At 42.1% G+C, this 24,201-nt stretch overlaps 1 protein-coding gene and 1 long non-coding RNA gene across 5 annotated transcripts in view; one reads left to right on the top strand and one right to left on the bottom strand.

Moving 5' to 3' along the window:
* PTPN2 (protein tyrosine phosphatase non-receptor type 2) overlaps positions 1–21,573 on the bottom strand; it is a 76,307-nt gene extending 54,734 nt beyond the window's left edge. For all 4 annotated transcript variants that reach the window (XM_067699815.1, XM_067699816.1, XM_067699814.1 and 1 more), the window contains exon 1: positions 21,397–21,573. In XM_067699815.1, coding sequence (XP_067555916.1) covers positions 21,397–21,558 — 162 coding nt within the window. In that variant the 5' untranslated portion in view covers positions 21,559–21,573. The remainder of the gene's footprint in view (positions 1–21,396) is intronic.
* Positions 21,479–23,143, top strand: LOC137203506 (uncharacterized). Its single transcript, XR_010933156.1, has 2 exons — positions 21,479–21,614; positions 21,788–23,143. It is a non-coding gene; the product is annotated as an uncharacterized lncRNA (long non-coding RNA).
* Positions 23,144–24,201: the final 1,058 nt, after the last annotated feature.

The following is a 24,201-nucleotide window of genomic DNA, read 5'->3' on the forward strand; positions in this document are numbered from 1 at the left end:
CCTGTTATGCTTATACACCCATTTTCCACAGTTAAGTCCAACTGTTGGTTGCTGTTTCCAATTTTTAGCCTAAAAAACATTTTTTTTAATGTACAATATAACTAATCATTACTGATATTGCAGAAAAAGAATAGGGCAGGGCCCCAAGTATTGGGGTAGGGAAAAGATCTTAATTTACAACACCATAAAACAGATACATTTTCTCAGTTACTTTTTTTTTTAAAAGAGAGAATTCTTACAGAGTTCATTTTCTCAAATTTCTAATGTTATCATTATTATTTGTTCTCCTTTACCTTTCTTTAATTTCAGTGCAATTAGGAAGAACCCCAGTACTTTAGAAAGTGGCTCCAGAGCTACGTACTAGTTGCCTATTCCAACATCGATTCTTTCTTACTAAAGGTTTCTGAATGTATTTTCTGACTTACAAAGAGCCCAACTAAGAGCCTGTATTTCCCAGCCTCTTGTACAACTAAGAACAGTCATGGGACACAGTTCTGGCCAATCAATGGGAATAAGCAGAAATCACTAGGTTGGGATGCAGGAGAGCTTTGATCAAAAGGGCTGGCTCAGTTGAATACAGGCTCTGATGTGGGGGGCGAGGGGTGGGAAAGGGCAGGAGCTGTCTGGTGACCCCAAGGTAAAAGCACATCCTGAGGAAGGCCAAGCAGAAATAGAGTAGACTGGGTCATCTATGACTTGATGGAGCCACAGTAACAGCTCTGGACTCCTATCTCCAGAATTCTCATCACATGAGAAATGGAAGTCCCTATTTGTTGTTGCCTGATTTTCTTTCCAAGCAGCTAAATGCAGGTCTCTAATACACACAGTAGAGCCAAATCTCAACAATAACTAGATCTGACACTGATGAGGCATTTTCAGGACCACCCAAGACACAAAAATAAACAATTTTATAAGCACTTTATGTGAGCAATAAAATACAAGGTGTTTCTCAAAATGGGGATGAGAAAGGCAAGCGTTGAACTATTCCCTAGGTCTATCATATTCGGCAAAGTAAGGCTCTACTGATGTTCTGATGCTGAAATGTTCCCCTCCTATAGCAGAGAGAACCCATAAACACTGGCCCTAAATACACAAAGGATGTCTCTGTTAGCAGTAAAACCTGTCAACCTCAGCAATGCTGACATTTGGGCTAGATAACTAACATTGTTGCGGGCCCTCTTGTGCCTGGCAGGATGTTTAACAGCAGCGCCAGGTCTCTACTTGTTAGATTGGCAGTAGCACCCCCTCTCCCAGATGTCACCACCAAAATTCTCTTCTGACATGTCCCCGGACAGCAAAATCTACCACCAATACACCCCACCAACACCCAGCTGAGAACCACTGTTCTAATCTAGTGCCCACTCCCACCTTTAATTAAAGCTAAATTTAAATGGGGAAGATCTTTGTTTTAAAAAATAATTTAACCAAAATAAAAATTTTAATCCTATTGATTTTTATATGATTTTTGCTCAAAAAAGCTAGGAATAATTGACTCACTAGTTATTTCTTTCTTAGTGGCAATGATCCAAAATGTAGCTAACTCATGCACAAGTGTCTTTCATGGAGTTATTTATGACACTGAAAGGCTAGAAATAACCTAAATGTTCAATGTCAGGGAAAAGACTGGTTGTACAAATCATGGTGCATCCAAATGAATACTGTACAGTCATTTAAATGAAAGGCACTCATGCCAGTGGTCGCATAAACTCATACAGTCTCCTGGAATGGTAATATATGACATAAACAAAGGCATTAACAAACCAATAAATGGAACTGAGCTGCTATTTGGGAGAATAATTCATTCAGCTCCTCAGCTGTATTTGAAATTTACATACATGTGTGAGGTGACTATATTATGATTGCCCAACACCTCCTTTTCCTAAGGATCTGGAAAGGAACTCATGCAAATCTGACTTGTTCTTCCCTAAAGATAACTTCTCTTGCTTTTTCTTTACCCTGAATACTTAGAAAACTCATCAGAACGCATCCTGGTTTTTATGCTTTTCAAATATATTCCTGGTGGAGACTCTGACCTTGAGACTCAAGGTGTTCCTCAGCTCAGAGATGTTCTTCCACTATTACTTCAGTTATTGCTTCATCTGCCTCTGCTCTCTCTTCCAGGAACTCCGATCACAGATTTGAGACCTTCCTGCGTTTTTTGTTTTTTTTTTTGCGGTACGCGGGCCTCTCACTGTTGTGGCCTCTCCCGTTGTGGAGCACAGGCTCCGGATGCGCAGGCTCAGCGGCCACAGCTCACGGGCCTAGCCGCTCTGCGGCATGTGGGACCTTCCCGGACCGGGGCACGAACCCATGTCCCCTGCATCGCCAGGCGGACTCTCAACCACTGCGCCACCAGGGAAGCCCCCTTCCTGTGTTTTAAATGCTCTCTTACTATTCATTTAAAGTACCTTTTTCCTAAATTCTGCAAGGTTTTTTCCCAAGCTAACTTGGTATTGTGCACTATCTATTCTGATAGTGAGTCCTGAATTTTTTAACAGTCACATTCTATAACTTCAAGAACTCTTTCCTGTTCTCAGCTTATTTTATTTTTACAATCTGCACTTGTCATATTGGGAATCTGAATTCCACTTTTCTCTCTTTTTTTATACTATTTGGCATACTCTAAATGATACAGTCTCATTTTCTTCAAGTGCTGAGTTTTTCGTATGTCTAGCATTTGTTTGTTCATCTTTACAGAAAGGATCAGCCCTTACCCAAGGTTTTGTGGACGCTCATACTGTTTACTATCAAAATCCTCTGAGTCTCAAATATGTGGGTGGGACCCTTCTCTAGTGTCAAATAATAATGTGGATTTTTTCTTATTACTGTGTTTTGGGCATTTCAGTGATCAATAAGAACAACAAAAAAGCTTCTACTGCATGGAATTAAAGACCTAGAAAATTATATCTTTTTCTCATTTTCTATTACTTTTCTTGCTGCCAATTTTTACTACTATTTGCACAATTGTCTCTGACAATTTTCTCTTCAAAATCAGACCTCAGAATTTTCCTTGGAACTATCAAGGAGCCAGTCTAATAAGTGGCATAAGAAAAACATGCTCACATTTAAAGTAAACACAGGAAGAGAATTTATTTTTGCCTGAGGGCATAACAGTGCATGAACAGACCTGAAGGATGAGCAAGCAGATGTCAGGTCAACAAGCTGGGAAAGATGGGTCCAAGCAGAAAAAGAGCTGTGCAAAGCCAGAAAGATGTGAATGTATGTAACAAATGAATGAAAGAATGATTAACTGATGTCTTGCAAGAAGTATATAAGCAACACAAGACTTGTGGTACATGAGAGACGGAAATGCAAGACATGAGGATGAACAGGTGGAGAGAAATCAGATTAGGCAGGCATTTGTTCATGCTTCACTCACCCAACACACATACAGGGATTCTGCAAATTATGAAGATGGTGTTGCAAATGGAGGGGCAGGGGGAAGGAAAGATGGATTATTCTACAAACAGTATGATAAAAGCAAGCAGTTATTTAGGAAAAAAAATTAACTGATCAGGAACAAGACAAGGATTCCCACTTTCACCACTTCTATTCAACATAGTACTGGAAGTTCTACCTGAGCAATCAGGCCAAAAAAACCCAGTAGGCATCCAAGTTGGAAAGAAAGTTGTTAAACTATTTCTATTTACAAATGAAGTGATCTCATGTGTAGAAAACCCTAAAGAATCCACAAAACGACTGTTACAGCTAATAAACAAATTCAGCAAAGTTGCAAAACACAAAATCAACACACAAAAATCAGTTGTGTTTCTATACACTAGCAATGAGCAATTCAAAAAAAAATGAGATTAAGAAAGCAATCCCATTTACAATAGAATCAAGAATACTTAAAAATAAACTTAACCAAAAAGGTGAAAGACTTGTACTCTAAAAACTATAAAACGTGGCTGAAAGAAATTAAAGACAACCTAAATAAATAGAAAGGTATCTCATGTTCGTGGATTGGAAGACTTAATATTAAGATGACAGAGCTACCCAAAGTGTTATACTGATTCAATGTAATCCCTATCAAAATTCCAATGACAATTTTACAGTAATGGAAAAACTCATCCCAAAATTCATATGAAAAGTCAAGGGACCCTGAAAAGCTAAACAATACTGAAAAAGAATAACAAAGTTGGAGGAATCACACTTCCTGATTACAAAACTTACAGAGCTAGAGTAATCAAACGCATATGGTATGGCATAAAGATAGACACAGATCGATGGAATACAACAGAGTTCAGAAATAAACCCTCAGAGGGACTTCCCTGGTGGTGCAGTGGTTGAGACTCCATGCTACCAATACAGGGGGCCCAGGTTCGATCCCTGGTCAGGAAACCAGATCCCACATGCGTGCTGCAACCAAGAGTTCGCATGCCACAACACAGGAACCGGCGAGCCACAATTAAAGAGCCTACGAGCTACAACTAAGGAACCCGCCTGCCACAACTAAGACCAGGTGCAACCAAATAAATAAATAAATATTTTTTTAAAAAATAAAGAAAGAAACCCTCAGATCTATGGTCAACTGATTTTCAACAAGGGGGCCAAGACCATCCAATGTGGAAAGGACAGTCTTTTCAACAAATGGTGTTGGGAAAACGAGACATCCACATGCAAAATAATGAAGTTGCACTATTACAATACACCTTACACAAAAATTAACTAAAAATGGATCAAAGACCTAAATGTAAGAGTTAAACTATAAGAAACTCTTAGAAGAAAACATAGGGATTGAAAATCTTCATGATCTTGAATTTGGCAATGGTTTCTTAAATTATGATACCAAAAGCACAGGCAACAAAAGAAAAATAGATAAATTGGACTTCATCCAAATTAAAGACTTACATGCATAAAATGACACTATCTAAAGAGTGAAAAGAAAACTCACAGATTGGGAGAAAATATTTATATACCGTGTATCTGACAAGATATTAATAACCAGGATATCTAAAGAACTGCTACAATTCAACAACAAAAGGACAATTAAAAAATAGGCAAAGACACTTGGGACTTCCCTGGTGGTCCAGTGGTTAAGATTCCATGCTCCCAGTGCAGGGGGCCTGGATTCAATCCCTGGTCAGAATCCGCATGCCACAACTAAGAGCCCGCATGCTCCAACTAAGACCCGGTACAGCCAAAGAAATAAATATTTTTTAAAAAAAGATAGGCAAAGACACTTATTAGAATGGCCAAAATCTAAAACACTGACAACATCAAATGATAACAAGGATGTAGAGCAACAGTAACTCTCATTCTCTGCTGGTGGGAATACAAAATGGTTCAGCCATTCTGGAAGACAGTTTGGTGCTTTCTTACAAAACTGCACATACAATCCAGCAATCATGCTCCTTGGTGTTTACCCAAAGGAGCTGAAGACTTATGTCCACATAAAAATCTACACATGGATGTTTATATCAGCTTTATTCATAATTGCCAAAACTTGGAAGCAACAAATGTGTCCTTCAAGGGTTGAATGGATACATAAATTGTGACACATCCAGACAATGGAATATTAATCAGTGTGAAAAAGAAATGAGCTATCAAGCCATGAAAAGACATGGAAGAACTTTAAATGCATATTACTAAGTTAAAGAAGCCAGTCTGAAAAGGCTACATACTGTATGACTCCAACTATATATCATTCTGGAAAAAAAAAAACTACTGAAACAGTAAAAGATCAGTGGTTGTCAGGGGTTGGAGGGATGACAAGGTGGAGCATAGAGGATTTGTAAAAATACTCTGTATTATGCCATAGTGATGGATACATATCATATAATACATCAGTCCAAACCCACTGAATATACAACACCAAGAGTGAAACTTAATGTAAACTACGGATTTTGGTGATTATTATCTGTCAGTGTAGGTTCATGGGTTGAAACAAATGTGTCACTCTGGTGTGGGGTCAGGGGGTATATAAGAAATCTGCCTCTCAATTGTGCTGTGAATGTGAAACCACTCTAGAAAAGTAAAGTCTTAATTAAACACAAACCAAAAAAAGGCAAAGGACTTGAATAGTTATTTCTCCAAAGATTCAGAAATGGTCAATAGCACATGAAAAAGATGCTCAACATTCTTAGTCATTAGGGAAATGCAAATCTAAACCACAGTGACATACCTACTACGCAGGACCATAATTTTTTTTTTTTTTTTTTTTTTCAGTACGTGGGCCTCTCACTGTTGTGGCCTCTCCCGTTGCGGAGCACAGGCTCCAGATGCGCAAGCTCAGCAGCCGTGGCTCACGGGCCCAGCCGCTCCGCGGCATGTGGGATCTTCCTGGACCAGGGCACGAACCCGTGTTCCCTGCATCGGCAGCCGGACTCTCAACCACTGCGCCACCAGGGAAGCCCGACCATAATTTTAAAAATGGTAAATAACAAGTGTTAGAATGTGAGAAAAGCAGTAACCTCAAACACTGCTGGCGGTAATGTAAGATGTTGCAGCCACTGTGGAAAACAGTTTAGCAGTTCCTCCAATGCTAAACACAGAACTACCATATTATCCAGCAATTCCACTTCTAGGTCCAAACCAAAAGAATTAAAACCAGGGACTCCAATGAACACTTGCACAGCAATGTTCATAGCAGTATTATTCACAATAGCCAAAAGGTGGAAACAATCCAAACGTTCATTACCAGAGAAAAAAAATATGGCATACCCATACAAAAAAAAATATTAGTCAGCCATAAAAAAGGAATAAGGTTGTTACAGACGACAACATGGTTCAACGTTAAAAACATTATGTTAGGTGAAATTATCCAGACACAAAGGAACAAATATTGTATGTTTCCACTTGTATGAGGTACCTAGAAGAGGCAAATTCATAGAGCTAGAAAGTAAAGCACAGGTTACCAGGGGCTGGGGGAGGAGGGAATAGGGAGTTATTGCTTAATGGGTACAGAGTTTCTATTTGGGGTGCTGAAGGGGTTTGGGAAATGGTGGTGATGGTTGCACAACACTGTAAATGGAATAAATGACACTGCAGAGAGGGCAGACAGCAGAAGCAGGAAGAACTACAATTCTGCAGCCTGTGGAATGAAAACCACATTCACAGAAAGAAAGACAAAAGGAAAAGGTAGAAAACTATGTACCAGATGAAGGAACAAGATAAAACCCCAGAAAAACAACTAAATGAAGTGGAGATGGGCAACCTTCCAGAAAAAGAATTCAGAATAATGATAGTGAAGATGATACAGGATCTCAGAAAAACAATACAGGCAAAGATCAAGAAAATGCAAGAAATGTTTAACAAAGACCTAGAAGAATTAAAGAACAAACACCTAGAAGACTTAAATAACAAACAAAAAGAGATGAACAATACAATAACTGAAATGAAAAATACACCAGAAGGAATCAACAGCAGAATAATTGAGGCAGAAGAACAGGTAAGTGACCTGAAAGACAGAATGGTGGAATTCACTGCTGTGGAACAAAGAAAAAAGAATGAAAAGAAATGCAGACAGCCTAGGACAACATTAAACACACCAACATTTGCATTATAGGGCGTCCCAGAAGGAGAAGAGAGACAGAAAGAACCCAAGGAAATAGTTGAAGAGATTATAGTCAAAAACTTCCTTAACATGGGAAAGGAAATAGACACCCAAGTCCAGGAAGTACAGAGAGTCCCAGGCAGGATAAACCTAGTGAGAAACACACTGAGACACACAGTAATCAAATTGACAACAATTAAAGACAAAGAAAAAAATTTTAAAGCAACAAGGAATAAATGACAAATAACATACAAGGGAACTCCCATAAGGTTAACAGCTGATTTCTCAGCAGAAACTCTACATGCCAGAAGGAAGTTGCATGATATACTGAAAGTGATGAAAGGGAAGAACCTACAACCAAGATTACTCTACCCGGCAAGTACCTCATTCAGAATCGATTGAGAAATCAAAAGCTTTACAGACAAGCAGAAGCTAAGAGAATGCAGCACCACCAAACCAGCTCTACAACAAATGCTAAAGGAACTTCTATAAGTGGGAAACACAGATAAGAAAAGGACCTACAAAAACAAACCCAAACCAATTAAGAAAATGGTAATAGAAACATACATATTGATAATTACCTTCAATGTGAATGGATTAAAATGCTCCAACCAAAAGACACAGGCTCGCTGAATGGAAACAAAAACAAGACCCATATATATGCTGTCTACAAGAGACCCACTTCAGACCTAGGGACACATACAGACTGAAAGTGAGGGGATAGAAAAAGATATTCCATGCAAGTGGAAATCAAAAGAAAGCTGGAGTACCAATACTCATATCAGATAAAACAGACTTTACAGAATGTTACAAGAAACAAGAAAGGACACTACGTAATGATCAAGGGATCAATCCAAGAAGAAGAGATAACAATTATAAATATATATGCACCCAACACAGAAGCACCCCAATACATAAAGCAAATGCTAACAGCTATAAAAGAAGAAATTGACAGTAACGTAATAACAGAGGGGGACTTCAACACCTCACTTACACCAATGGACAGATCATCCAAAATGAAAATTAATAAGGAAACAAAACCTTTAAATGACACCATAGACCAGAGAGATTTAATTGATATTTATAGGATGTTCCATCCGAAAACAGCAGATTACACTTTCTTCTCAAGTGCACACGGAAGCTATTCTCCTGGATCTATTCTCCAGGATAGATCACAACTTGGGTCACAAATCAAGCCTCGGTAAATTTAAGAAAATTGAAATCATATAAAGCATCTTTTCCGAACACAGCGCTATGAGATTACAAATCAATTACAGGTAAAAAAATGTAAAAAACACAAACACATGGAAGCTAAACAATACATTACTAAGTAACCAAGAGATCACTGAAGTCAAAGAGGAAATCAAAGAATACCTAGAGACAAATGACAACGAAAACACAACAATCCAAAACCTATGGGATGCAGCAAAAGCAGTTCTAAGAAGGAAGTTTATAGCAATACAAGCCTACCTCAAGAAACAAGAAAAATCTCAAATAAACAATGTAAACTTACACCTAAAGAAACTAGAGAAAGAAGAACAAGCAAAACCCAAAGTTAGTAAAGGAAAGAAATCATAAAGATCAGAGTAGAAATAAATGAAATAGAAGCAAAGAAAACAATAGCAAAGATCAATAAAACTAAAAGCTGGTTCTTCGAGAAGATAAACAAAATTGATAAACCTTTAGCCAGACTCATCAAGAAAAAGAGGGAGAAGACTCAAATCAATAAAATTAGAAATGAAAAAGAAGTTACAACGGACACTGCAGAAATACAAAGCATAAGAGACTGCTACAAGCAACTCTACACCAACAAAATGGACAACCTGGAAGAAATGGACAAATTCTTAGAAAGGTATAACCTTCAAAGACTGAACCAGGAAGAAATAGAAAATATGAACTGACCAATCACAAATAATGAAATTGAAACTGCGATTAAAAATCTTCCAACAAACAAAAGTCCAGTACCAGGTGGCTTCACAGGTGAATTCTATCAAACATTTAGAGAAGAGCTAACACCCGTTCTTCTCAATTCTTCCAAAAAATTGCAGAGGAAGGAACACTCCCAAACTCATTCTATGAGGCCACCATCACCCTGATACCAAAACCAGACAAAGATACTACAAAAAAAAGAAAATTACAGACCAATATCACTGATGAACATAGATGCAAAACTCCTCAACAAAATACTAGCCATCAAAATCCAACAACACATTAAAAGGATCATACACCATGATCAAGTGGGATTCATCCCAGGGATGCAAGGATTCTTCAATATGCAAATCAATCAATGTGATACACCATATTAACAAATTGAAGAATAAGAACCATATGATCATCTCAAAAGATGCAGAAAAAGCTTTTGACAAAATTCAACACCCGTTTGTGATAAAAACTCTCCAGAAAATGGGCATAGAGGGAACCAACCTCAACATAACAAAGGCCATATACGACAAACCCAAAGCAAACATCATTCTCAATGGTGAAAAACTGAAAACATTTCCTCTAAGATCAGGAACAAGACGAGGATGTCCACTCTCGCCATTATTATTCAACATAGTTTTGGAAGTTCTAGCCACTGCAATCAGAGCAGAAAAAGAAATAAAAGGGATACAAATTGGAAAAAAAGTAACAGTCACTGTTTGCAGATGACATACTATACATAGATAACCCTAAAGATGCCAATAGAAAACTACTAGACCTAATCAATGAATTTGGTAAAGTTGCAAGATACAAAATTAATTCACAGAAATCTCTTGCATTCCTATACACTAAAAACGAAAGACCAGAAAGAGAAATTAAGGAAACAATCCCATTCACCATTGCAACAAAAAGAATAAAATACCTAGGAATAAACCTACCTAAGGAGGTAAAGACCTGTACTCAGAAAGCTATAAGACACTGATGAAAGAAATCAAAGATGACACAAACAGATGGGAGAGATATACCATATTCTTGGATTGACTTGAAAATGACTATACTATCCAGAGCAGTCTACAGATTCAACACAATCCCTATCAAATTACCAATGTCATCTTCTACAGAACGAGAACAAAAAGTCTTAAAATTTGTATGGGGACACAAAAGATCCCGAATAGCCAAAGCAGTCTTCAGGGGAAAAAAAGGAGCTGGAGGAATCAGACTCCCTGACTTCAGACAATACTACAAAGCTACAGTAATCAAGACAATATGGTACTGGGACAAAAACAGAAATATAGAACAATGGAACAGGATAGAAAGCCCAGAGAGAAACCCACGCACCTATGGTCAACCAATCTATGACAAAGGATGCAAGGATATACAATGGAGAAAAGATAGTGTCTTCAATAAGTGGTGCTGGGAAAACTGGACAGCTACATGTAAAAGAATGAAATTAGAACACTACCTAACTCTATACAGAAAAACAAACGCAAAAGGGATTAAAGACCTAAGTGTAAGACTGGACACTATAAAACTCTCAGAGGAAAACATAGGAAGAACACTCTTTGACATAAATCACAGCAAGATGTTTTTTGACCCAACTCCTAGAGTAATGAAAATAAAAACAAAAATAAACAAATGAAACCTTAAGAAATTTAAAAGCTTTTGCACAGCAAAGGAAACTATCAACAAGACAAAAAGACAACCCTCAGAATGGGAGAAAATATGTGCAAATGAATCAATGGACAAAGGATTAATCTCCAAAATATATAAACAGCTCATGCAGTTCAATATGAAAAAAACAAACAACCCAATCAAAAATTGGACAGAAGACCTAAACAGACATCTCACCAAAGACATACAGATGGCCAAGAGGCACATGAAAAGCTGCTCAACATCTCTAATTATTAGAGAAATGCAAATCAAAACTACAATGAGGTATCACCTCACACCAGTTAGAATGGACATCATCAGAAAATACCATAAAACTGTTGAAAAATACCGGAGAAAATTTTTTGTAATCATAGAGAAGCTCTCTCTGAGCCATGGCACAAAAAGTTAGAAAAAGTTGATAAATCTGACTTCATAAATATTTAAAATTTCTACATGAAAAACTATCATAAACGAGGTCAAAAGATAATCCATAAATTGAAAAAGTATTTAAATATATGACACTTAACTTCCTTAATATGTAAAGAGCTCTTACATATCAGAAAGAGAAAGGAAATACAAATGACTTTTAAAAATAAAAACTGTTAAACTTCATTCACAATAAGAGAACTGCAAAATATAACAAGAGTAAGACCATTTTCCACCTATCAGACAAAGATTAAAAAACTAGGTAAAGGTGTAGGGAAACAGGCACTTTCTTATACTATTTATTGATGGACATGTACAACTTCTTTGGAAGGTTATTCACTGCAGCATTGCTTACCATAGCTAAAGATTAGAAACAACCCACATGTCCATTATAGATGAGTGCTTAAATAATGAATACCATTCAACTGTTAAAATGAACACATGAGATCTAAAAGGAAGGATTTTCAAAATATAAGTGAAAAAAGCAAGGTGCAATACAGTATGCTGTTTGTTTCACAGGGTTTGGATAAAGAGAGAGGGAGTGAGAAGGGAGAGAGGAGAGTGATCACCTACAGGGAAGGAATGAGGGAGCATGGGGGCAGTGACTTACTTTTCCACTACACACCCTTCTGTACTGTTCTCATTTTTGCCATGTTCATGTAATCCTAACCAAATTACTTATTTGTGTATTAAACCACAAGCTCTGGGAGTTCTCTGGTGGTGCAGTGGTTAAGAATCCGCCTGCCAATGCTGGGAACACGGGTTCGAGCCCTGGTCCGGGAAGATCCTACATGCCGCGGAGCAACTAAGCCCGTGCACCACAACTATTAAGCCTGCGCTCTAGAGCCCGTGAGCCACAACTACTGAGCCACCGGAACGAAGAGTGGCCCTCGCTCGCCACAACTAGAGGGGGCCCGCACGCAGCAACAAAGACCCAACGCAGCCAAAAATAAATAAATAAATTTATTTTTTTAAAAAAAGAATAAAATAGCATATCTTGACTAAACTCTTACTTTGTATCACGCAAATGCTATGTAACTCATTTGTAGGTGGCTACAAATGAGAAAACAGAGATTCAACTTTTCCAAATTTATACTGCAGTTAAGCAGTAGATCCAGATAGGAATCCAGGACTGAATTTTAGAGCTTGTGTTTGTTTGTTTGTTTATTTATTTATTTATTTATTTCTGCATTGGGTCTTCCTTGCTGTGTGCAGGCTTTTTCTAGTTGCAGCGAGCGGGGCTACTCTTCGTTGCGGTGCGTGGGCTTCTCATTGCGGTGGCCTCTCTTTGTTGCGGAGCACGGGCCCTAGAATGCACGGGCTTCAGTAGTTGTGGCACGCAGGCTCAGTGGTTGTGGCTCACAGGCTCTAGAGTGCAGGCTCAGTAGTTGTGGCACACAGGCTTAGTCGCTCTGCGGCATGTGGGATCTTCCCGGACCAGGGCTCGAACCCATGTCCCCTGCATTGGCAGGCGGATTCCCAACCACTGCACCACCAGGGAAGTCCCTATTTTATTCTTATCAAAGTCTTCTCCTCACAGAGGAGGGCCTCTCAGAACGAAGTGTGATACATAGCAGAACTTATTCCACCAGGAATCTTATCTCCCCAACCAGCGATGGGTATAATACGAAGGACCATGACCAACTGAACACCCTGACACATGCAACATATTTAGCTTCCTACTTCACTGTGCCCATCCACAGGATCTTTATACAGAGTATATACACAAAGATTTGACTAATAAAACAAAGTGAACACTTAACCATCATATAATTGAGGATTCACTTAGGGACCTTAAGTATAAAGAAAGAAATTTCAGTATTTCTCCCATAAGTAGAAACTATCAATTTGGGATTACCTTAAAGTCCTACTTTTTTCTTATAAAATTAATATCTCTTTTCCAATTTCCTAAATTCTTATTTGCTGTTCCATCACAACAGCTCGAGGTAGAATATTCTAAAGTACAACAAGGATATAACGTTTTCTGTGTACTATATAGAACAAAGCTATGTACCAAACACTAAAGTATTATTTAATATTATATCATACTAAAGTGTTATAACTATCTCACCCTGACAATGTTACAGTAACAGAGATTTAAAAAAATAAAAACTTAAGATTTGAAATGTGAAACTATGTTTTCACTGGTTGAGGCATAAATCAGTTCCCGCTGTCGTGGAGTACCACCTGGATGGTCTAACGTCCCAGCCTTGACTAGGAGGAGTGGGCCACCCCTGGGAACCTTACCCCAGACTGCCTCAAGAATTCCTGGAAGCACTACTAAGTAACCTGTCAGAGGAAATGATAGCTTTCAGAGTATAAGGTTGTTTGAATACAGTGAAAGAAGAAACAAAATAATTTAGTAAGAGATTTTCTTTAGAGGAAGGAAGGCAGTTTAACACAAAGTTATCAGTGATCAGTGACATGACCCAAATGAACTAGGTGATAGAACAAAGAGCACATTAAATCAGAGTCCTCGGTTGTGAAAGGAATAGGAGCACATAAAAACAAACAAACCTCCCAAACTGAAAAAGATACCAGAAATCCACAGATACAAGTTTCCTGGAGGTCATCAACCTCAACAGTCCTTAGGGATCTATGATACCCTTGAAATCACATGCCAAATGTGGGGGAATTGTATGTATGTGGGCATGTCTCTTGTTCACAGGTTTCATCTTAAAGGTGTCTAAAGGTGTCCACAATCTTTAAAAGCAAGGATTTCACTGTTAAGTCAAAACAGCTTCCTGAAACATTACTACTACTGTACCATAAATAGAACATTAAATTAGCACTACATTAAATATATTTAAAATAACACTACACTCACTTCAGACAACAGCCCAGCAAGGTACAACAGCATTCCAACTAAGAATGTAACAGAAAAGTTTACTATTCCACTCAGAACAGCAGTCAGAACTTATATGCTTTAACACTTAGCCTGCTGAACTGTATCTGTTCCTTAGTTATCAGCTGCTATGTTTTAAGTTTATATGCTAAGTTGACTTAGTATACGGTTAGTCACTATTATCCAAAGTAACAAAGGGTATTATCCAAAGTTCTAAATTACTAGTTGGTTTAAATATTCTCTGCCCCTAACAGTTCACCAATAAGAAATCATTTTAATGGCACCACCAACAGGGAACAGAGCACGGAGAATCTAGATAAGAATTTTCAGAGGAAACAAATCATATGAATGCTTATCTGAGAAAGTGAAGAGCACACTTATGTTAATTTTAATTCTGCTCTCCTAGATCTTATCTGTCCATATCTCTGGTTTACTCTTTGGAAGAGTGAACAGAGTAAGAAAACAAAGCAACCAGACAGGGTGTCTGAACCGCAGGAGACTGCAAGAGCTGTGATAGTTCTCCAACTGGGAACAGGGAATTCTTGTGGATACTAATGATCTGGGAGAAGCCAAAAAGGGCTATTGGAGATTCTGGTTAAAATAAAAAAACTGAACAAGAGGCAAGCTAGAAAGAGTAGGGGACAACACAGCTATCTGGATTTCCATGATTATAGGTATCAGTAACCTACAGAACCTGTCAAAGGCAAAACAGTATTATTTCGAGTTCTATATTCTTCACTGGAGAATCATTCCCCCAGCTGCTTTTCCTTAAAGCAGTGGTTCTTACCTTCTGAGGAATCACAGAGCTCCATTTAAGAATCTGACCAAAGCTGTACTTCCCTGGTGGCGCAGTGGTTAAGAATCCGCCTGCCAATGCAGGGGACACGGGTTCGAGCCCTGGTCCAGGAAGATTCCACATGCTGCGGAGCAACTTAAGCCCGTGCGCCCCAACTACCGAACCTCCACTCTAGAGCCTGCGAGCCACAACTACTAAGCCAGCATGCCACAACTACTGAAGCCCACACACCTAGAGCCCGTGCTCTGCATCAAGAGAAGCCACGGCAATGAGAAGCCCACGCACCGCAATGAAGAGCAGCCCCCGCTCGCCACAACTAGAGGAAGCCTGTGTGCAGCAATGAAGACCCAATGCAGCCAAAAATAAATAAATAAAATAATTTTTTTAAAAAAGAAAGAATCTGACCAAAGCTATGGAATCCCCCAGAAACTACATCCCCTAGGGCATTCATACAAGTTAGCACAGTTTCAGGGGACTTGAAAATCCCTTTCCAGTCTGATCCATGGATCCCAGATGCTGTTTTAAAGGCCTCCAGTCCCAAAATGACCCAACCTATTATAACATATTCTACTCTCTTCTTGCCATCAAAAGTGTAAATGATTCTCTCAGTACCATTAATCTCAAGTAGATCATAAGAAGAAAGCAAATAGGCTGTCATGCTGGTCAAGCAGGACAGTGCTGCACTGAGAATCACAAGGACAGGATTTAGGTCCCTGCTGTATCACTAATGGATATGGTAACCTTACAGAAGTCACAACCTCGTGCTGGACGGTGCCTCCTCAGCTGTGAGTGAGGGGTTGGAATAAACCAAGGTGCTGACATCTTACAAAGGGAGCAGTACTCTTGTTTAGAGAATACTAACTGAGCATCTAACACACTGCAGGCCTACAGGCAGATGGTGGGGAAACAAAGGAAAATGAGGCAGTCCTCAAGGAGCCAGACAGACAAGTAGACAGTTATGAAGCAATGTGACTGGACTTCCCTGGTGGCGCAGTGGTTAAGCATCTGCCTGCCAATACAGGGAACATGGGTTTGAGCCCTGTCCAGAAAGATCCCACATGCCTCGGAGCAACTAAGCCCGCCTGCCACAGTTACTCAAGCCCGTGCCTAGAGACTGTGCTCCACAACAAGAGAAGCCACCGCAATGAGAAGCCCACACACCTCAATGAAGAGTAGCCCCTGCTCACCACAACTAGAGAAAACCCACATGCAGCAACGAAGACCCAACATAGCCAAAAATAAATAAATAAATAAATTTATTTTAAAAATAAAACAATGTGACTTATACTCTAATAAAAGAATATAGAGGGTTCAGGAATCAGAGAAGGAGCCTATAACTAAAGTCTAGTCTTGGAGACACTTCCCAGAAAATAACGTAGACACAGATTATGTCCAACATGTGCAAAGACTCCAAGGTGTGAGAAAGCAGGTGATTCTCAAGGAAATTCAAGGAGTTTAATATGGCAAGCACTGAGAACTTAAATTAAAGGCTGGCAGGAGAACGTGCAACAGACACTGCAAGGGAAGTGTTTTACAATAAGATAGCTTTGATTTATCCTCCACACTGACTGCTCACTGTAAGTACTAGAATAGAGTTCATTTGATATTTAACTTCTAAAAATTAGTTGAATCACAAATGGTAAAAACTGCTCTTACTCTGACAATATTTGAACTACGAATTTCTAATAAAGAAAAATGACCAGTCAGTTAAGAGTTCCACAAAGTCTGATTAATCAACCAAATTCCTTCTGAGCTACCACTTACTAGAAACATTATTCCATGACTTAGCTTTTGCCATTTCCCTACAGTTTTACTCTCTTCCCCGAACGGCTCACAGTACTCCATTCCTTTCCTCTGCCCTTCTAATGCCCCAGCCTGATTCAGACAGCAATCATCAGCGACAAAGGAAAAGCAAAAAGCAATCATGAACATTTCTCAAAAAGCCAGAATTAACCTCAGACTACATTAATGTTATTAGTCTGTCGCTCAGACAAATTAGACTTTTTCAGCAATCTCACTTCTGCCAACCATGCCCGTTCAAGGCAAGTCTTCTGCCGTGTGCTCCTGATCCCATCAGCTCCTGCTTCCTGAGGTTTCTGGCTCCAATAATCTTCCCTTCTCTTTCTTCAATCTCCAATCTCTTTAGGCTTCCCCCCTCCCCAATCATGTGGACACATCAAGTCACCCATTTGTGGTAGGAAGTCATGTTCAGCAAACACATATCAAGTGCCCACTAGGTGCCTGAATCTGCACAAGGCGTTGGCACAGCCTGCAGGAAGGCTAATGAGGCCAAGAAAAGATAAAGAGTCAGCTCCAACCCAGTCATTCATTCCCAGAAACCTCCCATTTCAAAAGTTATGTTATAAGAGCAACTGTTTAAAGGGGGTAAAAAGAGTAAGGGGCCAGGGCTTCCCTGGCGACACAGTGGTTAAGAATCTGCCTAGCAATGCAAGGGACAGGGGTTGGAGCCCTGGTCTGGGAAGATCCCACATGCCACAGAGCAACTAAGCCCATGTGCCACAACTGCTGAGCCTGTGCTCTAGAGCCCTCAAGCCACAACTACTGAGCCCATGTGCCACAACTACTGAAGCCCACGTGCCTAGAGCCCATGCTCCGCAACAAGAGAAACCACGACAATGAGAAGCCTGCACACTGCAATGAAGAGTAGCCCCCACTCACCGCCAACTACAGAAAGCCCGCGCACAGCAACAAAGACCCAATGCGGCCAAAAATAAAAACAAATAAATAAGAAATTTTTTTTAAAAAAAGGGTAAGGGGCCAGAGTATCAGTCTCAAAATAATACATTCCCTTTTCCTACAAGACTTTGAATAATAAGGTATAAAGCAAAAGTCCTCACACCACTAAGCAATTCTAGCTCTTAGTTATATTTAGCTTTTTTGCTCAGGAGGAAAACCTTTCTTTTCCTAGTCAAATTTGTATCGCCAAAAAAAGTATACCTCTTCTCAAATGTTATCATCAATATACCCACTGCTGTGACCTACAAAGAAGAAAGCCCACTGTAACACTTTTTCCTACTCAAAGGATAGTGGTTTGCTTAACAGAAACTGTGGTCTCAAAGTCCTGTGCTGCTGTATCACATCCAATGCCCTGCCTTGAAAGGGGAGGCCATGGGACGCTATGGGTACATACCAGGGGATTCAACCCTGCAAGGGAGGGCCGGGAAGCTCCTCCCACCGCCTCACCCTGAGGAAGTGAGACTCCAGGAATGAGGAGGTAGTTAAGCAAAGGGGGAAAGAAAAAGGGAAAGAAAAGTTGTGCTCAGGCAAAGAGAACTATATCTACAAAGGCCTTAAGGGAAGGACAGACAGCACATTTCAAGGAACAGAAGAACCCAATGACAAAGAGGGAAGAAAGTCATATGGGGAGGCAGGACCTGTGGTCTTGTGAGCAGTGGCAGGGGTTTGAAGTCTACATGGTGAGCAATGGGAAACCACTGAAGGTTTAAAGTAGGGAAGTCACATACTCATGCTTCATTTCAGCCACCATTCCCCACTCCATCCCACATCTGACTTCCGTATTCCTCTCAACTTGCTCTTTGCAAGGAATCTGTTGATCTTCTAGCCATTAATTTAACGGGCACTTTTGGTTTTGACCTTGGTGCCCCTGCAGCACGTGCCTGCTGAGCATCAGCTCCCTCCACACCCACCACTAATTTTCCCCCCACTTCTATGGCTATTCCTCTCTAGCCTTTCTTTTTGCAAGCTCCTCTTTCTCTACCTATGCCCTTAAACATTGTTATCTGTCAAGACTTTGTCCTTGGCTTTCGGCATTTCCAAACCCTCTCTGTTTTCCCTAAGTGATCTCACCTGCATCTAGGACCTCAAATACCATCTGCATGCTCATGATGTCCAAAATCATTTACAACTCAGACCTCTCCTGAACTCCAAATTTACATATTAAACTATTCCCATTTCGATGTCTTACAGGAAGCAAATTGAACAGTTTCAAAACCAAACAAATCTATTCCCTTAGCATTTCAAATCTGTATCTCCCCTTCATTCTTCCTGCCACTGCCTGAGTTCAAGAGCTCAACATCTCTCCTTAGGTTGACTCCCAAAGAGCCCCCCTCCCTGTACCAGTTGCCCACAGTTAGCCACACCCAACCCACAGCTAGAATGGTCTTGCTAAAGAGTAAAGAGAATATGATTGTGGTACTTCCAAGCATCAAATTCCACAGTGGGTGCTATCTACTAGCTCACAGTCCTCAGACTGATCTACAAGGGCCCACGGGCTCCGTCTTACTGTCTGGCCTTGTCCCCCTGGCACCTCAACGTCACACCGCACTCTGCACCAGGCTCAGCCGTTGGCAATTCTCTTGGTCTTCTATGCTCTGTGTCTCCGCACACATTTCTTCTTCCTCTGAACACTAATTCTCTCCCTCCCTCATTCTCCTCCCCTGGCCGACTTGTTCTTCAAGACTCAGGCAAGGCCCTACCTCCTCCAGGAAGCTGTGCCAGGACTCCCAGATGCATCCTGTGGGGGATGCACAGCACACTGTGCTTAACACGAGCTTCTGCGTTCTTACTCTCATGTTCTCATCTGCTTCCCTAGTTACCACTCCCCACTTGGCTGGATCCTGGAGAGCAGGGACTCCGTCTAACATTGGCACATTTTAAGGTGTTACAAGTGAGTAAATGAAAATATGGAATTGTGATGAGGCCTTCAAGAGACCAAGTCCCAGAAAGTGAGTGCCTCAGGAGCAGGAACCTGGTCAGCGGCTCTCTGATGAATCCCCAAGGCTCAGGGCAGGGTGCACAGCACAATCTGTAGAATGGCTGAGTGGATGTATAGAGTCAAAAGAAAACACTCAGAGTCAAAACTCTTTCTGGACTTGCTTTCCATTTTTCCTGGTTTGTGACCAACTTTAAACAAAACACCAGTGTATATTGCATGATTTGCACTGACCGAACAAATGCTCTTGTTCTTCCACTAGGAAAAAAAATAATAAGAGCTTTGACCAATCCAGTAAAGGATTCCTAGGCAGAAGCCCATGGAAAGATTTCCTGAACTCTATGAAACTGAATGCAATTTTCAGTGGATATAAATGCATTTTTCTGGTGAGATGGATTACACTTTTCACTGAATATTCATGGATATTAATGATAATCAAAAAAGCCAAACTACTTAATCAAAATGTCAAGCTGAATTAAGCTGTAGCATGCATCGTTTCCTCTCAAACCTGTATTTTGATAAACCACTCGCAACCTGGGGACAGCAGCCTCTCCTAAAACAAATGCAACTGGAGAAGACACAGCTGGCAGGCTCTCACATAGAGCTTCCTACGAGAATTTGCATTTAAAACTTTCTATAATTGGGAAAGTCCTTACCAGCATTCTCTGAAGTTAGTACCCTATTCTAACACACTCTGACCCACGTGAATCAGGGTATTTATTACACGTCCTGCTAATGTGCTCAAGAAGAAAACGTTACATTACGAACATAATGACAAGAGGAACTGTCATCTAATTAAACGGGAAGGGGAAAAGCCCGGGAGCATCTAGATTTACAGGAAAGCCCTTTTTTTGTCGTTTTACTGTACACAGAGCGACCTGACAGCGGGAGCAGCATTTAGCTCACAACCACTCACTGCAATCCTGGAAATAACATGCAATAATTAGCAGTAGGAAGCAGACAACTAGGTCACTTTAAAAGAGATAAAATTAAGTTCTGCTCGATCGAAAGGCTCCATGGTTGACCCAGGAGACCGTCCCAGGGCGCGTCTCCACGAGGCGACCAGAAATCACGCCGGGCGCCCGCGTTCGGGGAGCTGCCTCACGACGCCCGGAGACCCGAGCCCCTCAGGCCGGGCCCCGGGGCGTGGACGACCCCTCGGCGCCTACCCTGACTCACCGAGCTCCTTCCAGAAAGCTCTGAGGGGGCGACGGCGTACCGGGGACGCTCGGGCCGCGACTGTCCGGCCGCCCCACCGCGGCTCGGCGACCCTCCCCGGCCCCCCGACCCCCCGACCCGCCAGCCGCACCCTGTACCGTCACGTCCACGCCCACGCCCGCCCCCCGGCACCGCCCCCCGGAGCCCACTGCGCCTGCGCGCACGCGGCCGCCCCAACCCCGAGCGCCCGAGCGCCGAGGCCCGGGCGGCGCACGCGCGCCCTGAGGCGGCCCGCGCGCCGCCACTTCCGCCCCAGCGGGAGGCGGCGGAGGCGGCGAGTGCCGGAGGGCACCGGCGTGCGCAAGCCAGGTCCTCGGAGGGGGCGGCGGCGGCTGCGCGAGCCCGCCACTCACCAGGTACAGCTGCTGCCAGCGATTCTGAGCGTCCAACTCATCAAACTCCCGTTCGATGGCGGCCGACATGGCGGCGGCCGCGAGCTGGCGCGAGGGAGCCTGCGCCGGCGGAGAGGCTCGGGCCCCGCACGATCCGGGCAGCGCGCAGCCGCTGCTGCGCATGCGTGCTCCAGGCCCGCCACGCCCCCACGCCGCCCCGGCCGCAGGGAAAGTACCTGGTTCGTGACGTCAGCGCGCCGGCTGCGCCGTGCGGGGCGGGCGGCGGGGGAGTCGTGGTCCAGGCGGTGCCCAGGTGGAGGGGGCGGGGCCTGGCGGCGCCAGAGGCAGGACTCCGGGGAGACCAGCAGGTTGAGTGCTTGGGGGTTTGATTTTTATTTTGAACCTTCTCTAGGTCAGCTTAACGGCCTGTGCCCCACTTTCTCCTCTCGGAAAATGTAAACCAGGACTGATGCCCGCTCCTGGGCGCCCACGGGTTTTGTGCCAAATAAACCGCTGCAGCAAAAGGAGAAGCAACCTCTCCTGGAGGTTGGAGTCTACAGCTTGTTAAGTAAACGTTACACAACTTAAAAGTTAGTGTTACCTGTAAAAAGAGCAAATCGTCTGTTACCAAACAAACGTGCTGATTATGGAAATCATCTCGCTTCACATAGGGAAACTCATGTGCTTAGGACACCTTATAATCTTCAGGAAGAAATGTGAAGGGTTAGAAAAACGTTAGTGTGCTGTCCAACACTGAAATTTAAATTTTACTTAAAATTAAATGAAATGACAAAGATTCTCTCCTTGACCAAACTCTACTCAGGATCCTCTGAGCTCTTTTTCAGCTAAGTCTCAACTTTTGGGCTGCCCTGTTTCTCTCTGCATTGTCGAATTTTAGCAAGAATCCTGGTAAGTCAGTTAACCAGAATCCCCCATTCTCAGTATCTGGTTACTCTTAATTTTTCTTTTCTTTTTTTCTCTTTTTGGCCACACCTCACGGCATGCAGAACTTCCCTGGACCAGGAATCGAACCTGCACGCCCTGTAGTGAAAGCATGGCGTCTTAACCCCTGGACCACCAGGGAAGTCTGTGATCACTCTTGATATTTAACCAGGTTCTGCATCTTCTGCCGTCCCCCGGGGTGACATCTGATATCCGTGGCCTGCCTTCAGCTAGAATCCTATTAGGCTTACCCAGAACCCCCCGTGCTTCCTCTGTTAAAAACAAGACTATAGGTCTTCCCTGGTGGCGCAGTGGTTGAGAGTCCGCCTGCCGATGCAGGGGACGCGGGTTCGTGCCCTGGTCTGGGAGGATCCCACGTGCCGCAGAGCGCCTGGGCCCATGAGCCGTGGCCGCTGGGCCTGCGCGTCCGGAGCCTGTGCTCCGCGGCGGGAGAGGCCACAGCAGTGAGAGGCCCGCGTACCGCAAATAAAACAAAAACAAAAAAAAAGACTACAGGCCCAAAATGAAGTCGCTTGGGAAGCCCCGTGTCACCAAACCTAAACTTGATGGTAGTTTCAGCTCTCACAGAAATGGAACTTAAAGGAGTAAATCAAGAATCACTAATCACCACTGGTTAGGTGATCTGCCTGATAGACCCCTGCCCTTGACCCTGCAGTAACCAGTTCACTTCTCTGCCTGGGATAACTCCCTTGTTCCAACTCCCTACTGCCTGTAAGTCTTTAGTTTTGTGTAGCTTCTTGGAGCTCCTGTCCATCTGCCCAATACATGAATCGTTTAATAAAGCCAATAAGATCTTTAAATTTTACTCAGTTGAATTTCATTTTTTAACACCTCTTAGTAATTTTCCGTCCACTGACACCCCCCCCTTCCCCCAGCTTGGCTATAAATTCCCACTTCCCATTCTGAATTTGGAGTTGAGCCCAATCTCTCCCCCACTACAAGACCCATTGCCATTGTCCCTATACCTGTCACAGTAGTCGCCCCACACACACCTGAATAAAGTCTTCCTTACCTCATCATCTTCTATAAGTGTCAGGAATAATTTTTTTCTTTAACAGAAATTGAGAATTCAGTTCCACAGTTGAATTAGCCACATTTCAAATGCTCAATAGCCACATGAGCTAGTGGCTAAAGTATTGCAGAGCATACAAATCATCGAAGTTCTGTGGAACAGAGCTACATGAGGGGTTTAAAATACTTGGGGAAAAAAAAGTGTCCTTACATAAAATAATGAAAACACTGATCAGAAAAAACCAGTAAGCTGTGGGAGCAAGAAGAAACTGTAATAAAGAAAATTAAGCAGCCAATCAGCCTTTCTACTTACAGAGTATAATTGAGGAATATATAAGATCTCCCTCCAGAAGTGCCCCACAATCTAATTGTCCTGGTTTCTGAAGTTCTGTCCTTGAAACTGATTATTTAGATTAAAGGCATGGTATCTCCTGGGATACCCCATGATTCTTAGCATCAATCACCTCATCAAATCTTGATCTCAAAGCAACAATTCTTGTCACCAGATGCACACCATCCTTCAGGAACTCACTTGTCAACCCCCAGTTGGGGAAGCAGCGCTGGCCCTCTAACAGTTTGTCCTAGTTTGCTGCAAGCAGCTAGGATTCTAAGGCAGTGGTTCTCACCCCAGCAGCATCTGCATTGACTGCGAGCCATGAAATGAACAGAGATGAACTACATTCCCCACGTGGCACCGTCTACCTCATTCCATGGGGGAGATGGGTTGCCCTGGACCCTCCAGTCTCCCTAGAGAGGCTCAGCATGGCCTCCAGCGGTTGGTACTCCTGATGGTATCTTTCAGTTGTGAGACACATGGGAGGGGCAGAGAGCAGAGGAGGAAATGAATGGAGA

The sequence above is a fragment of the Pseudorca crassidens genome, chromosome 12, assembly GCF_039906515.1.
Source record: "Pseudorca crassidens isolate mPseCra1 chromosome 12, mPseCra1.hap1, whole genome shotgun sequence".
NCBI lineage: Eukaryota > Metazoa > Chordata > Mammalia > Artiodactyla > Delphinidae > Pseudorca > Pseudorca crassidens.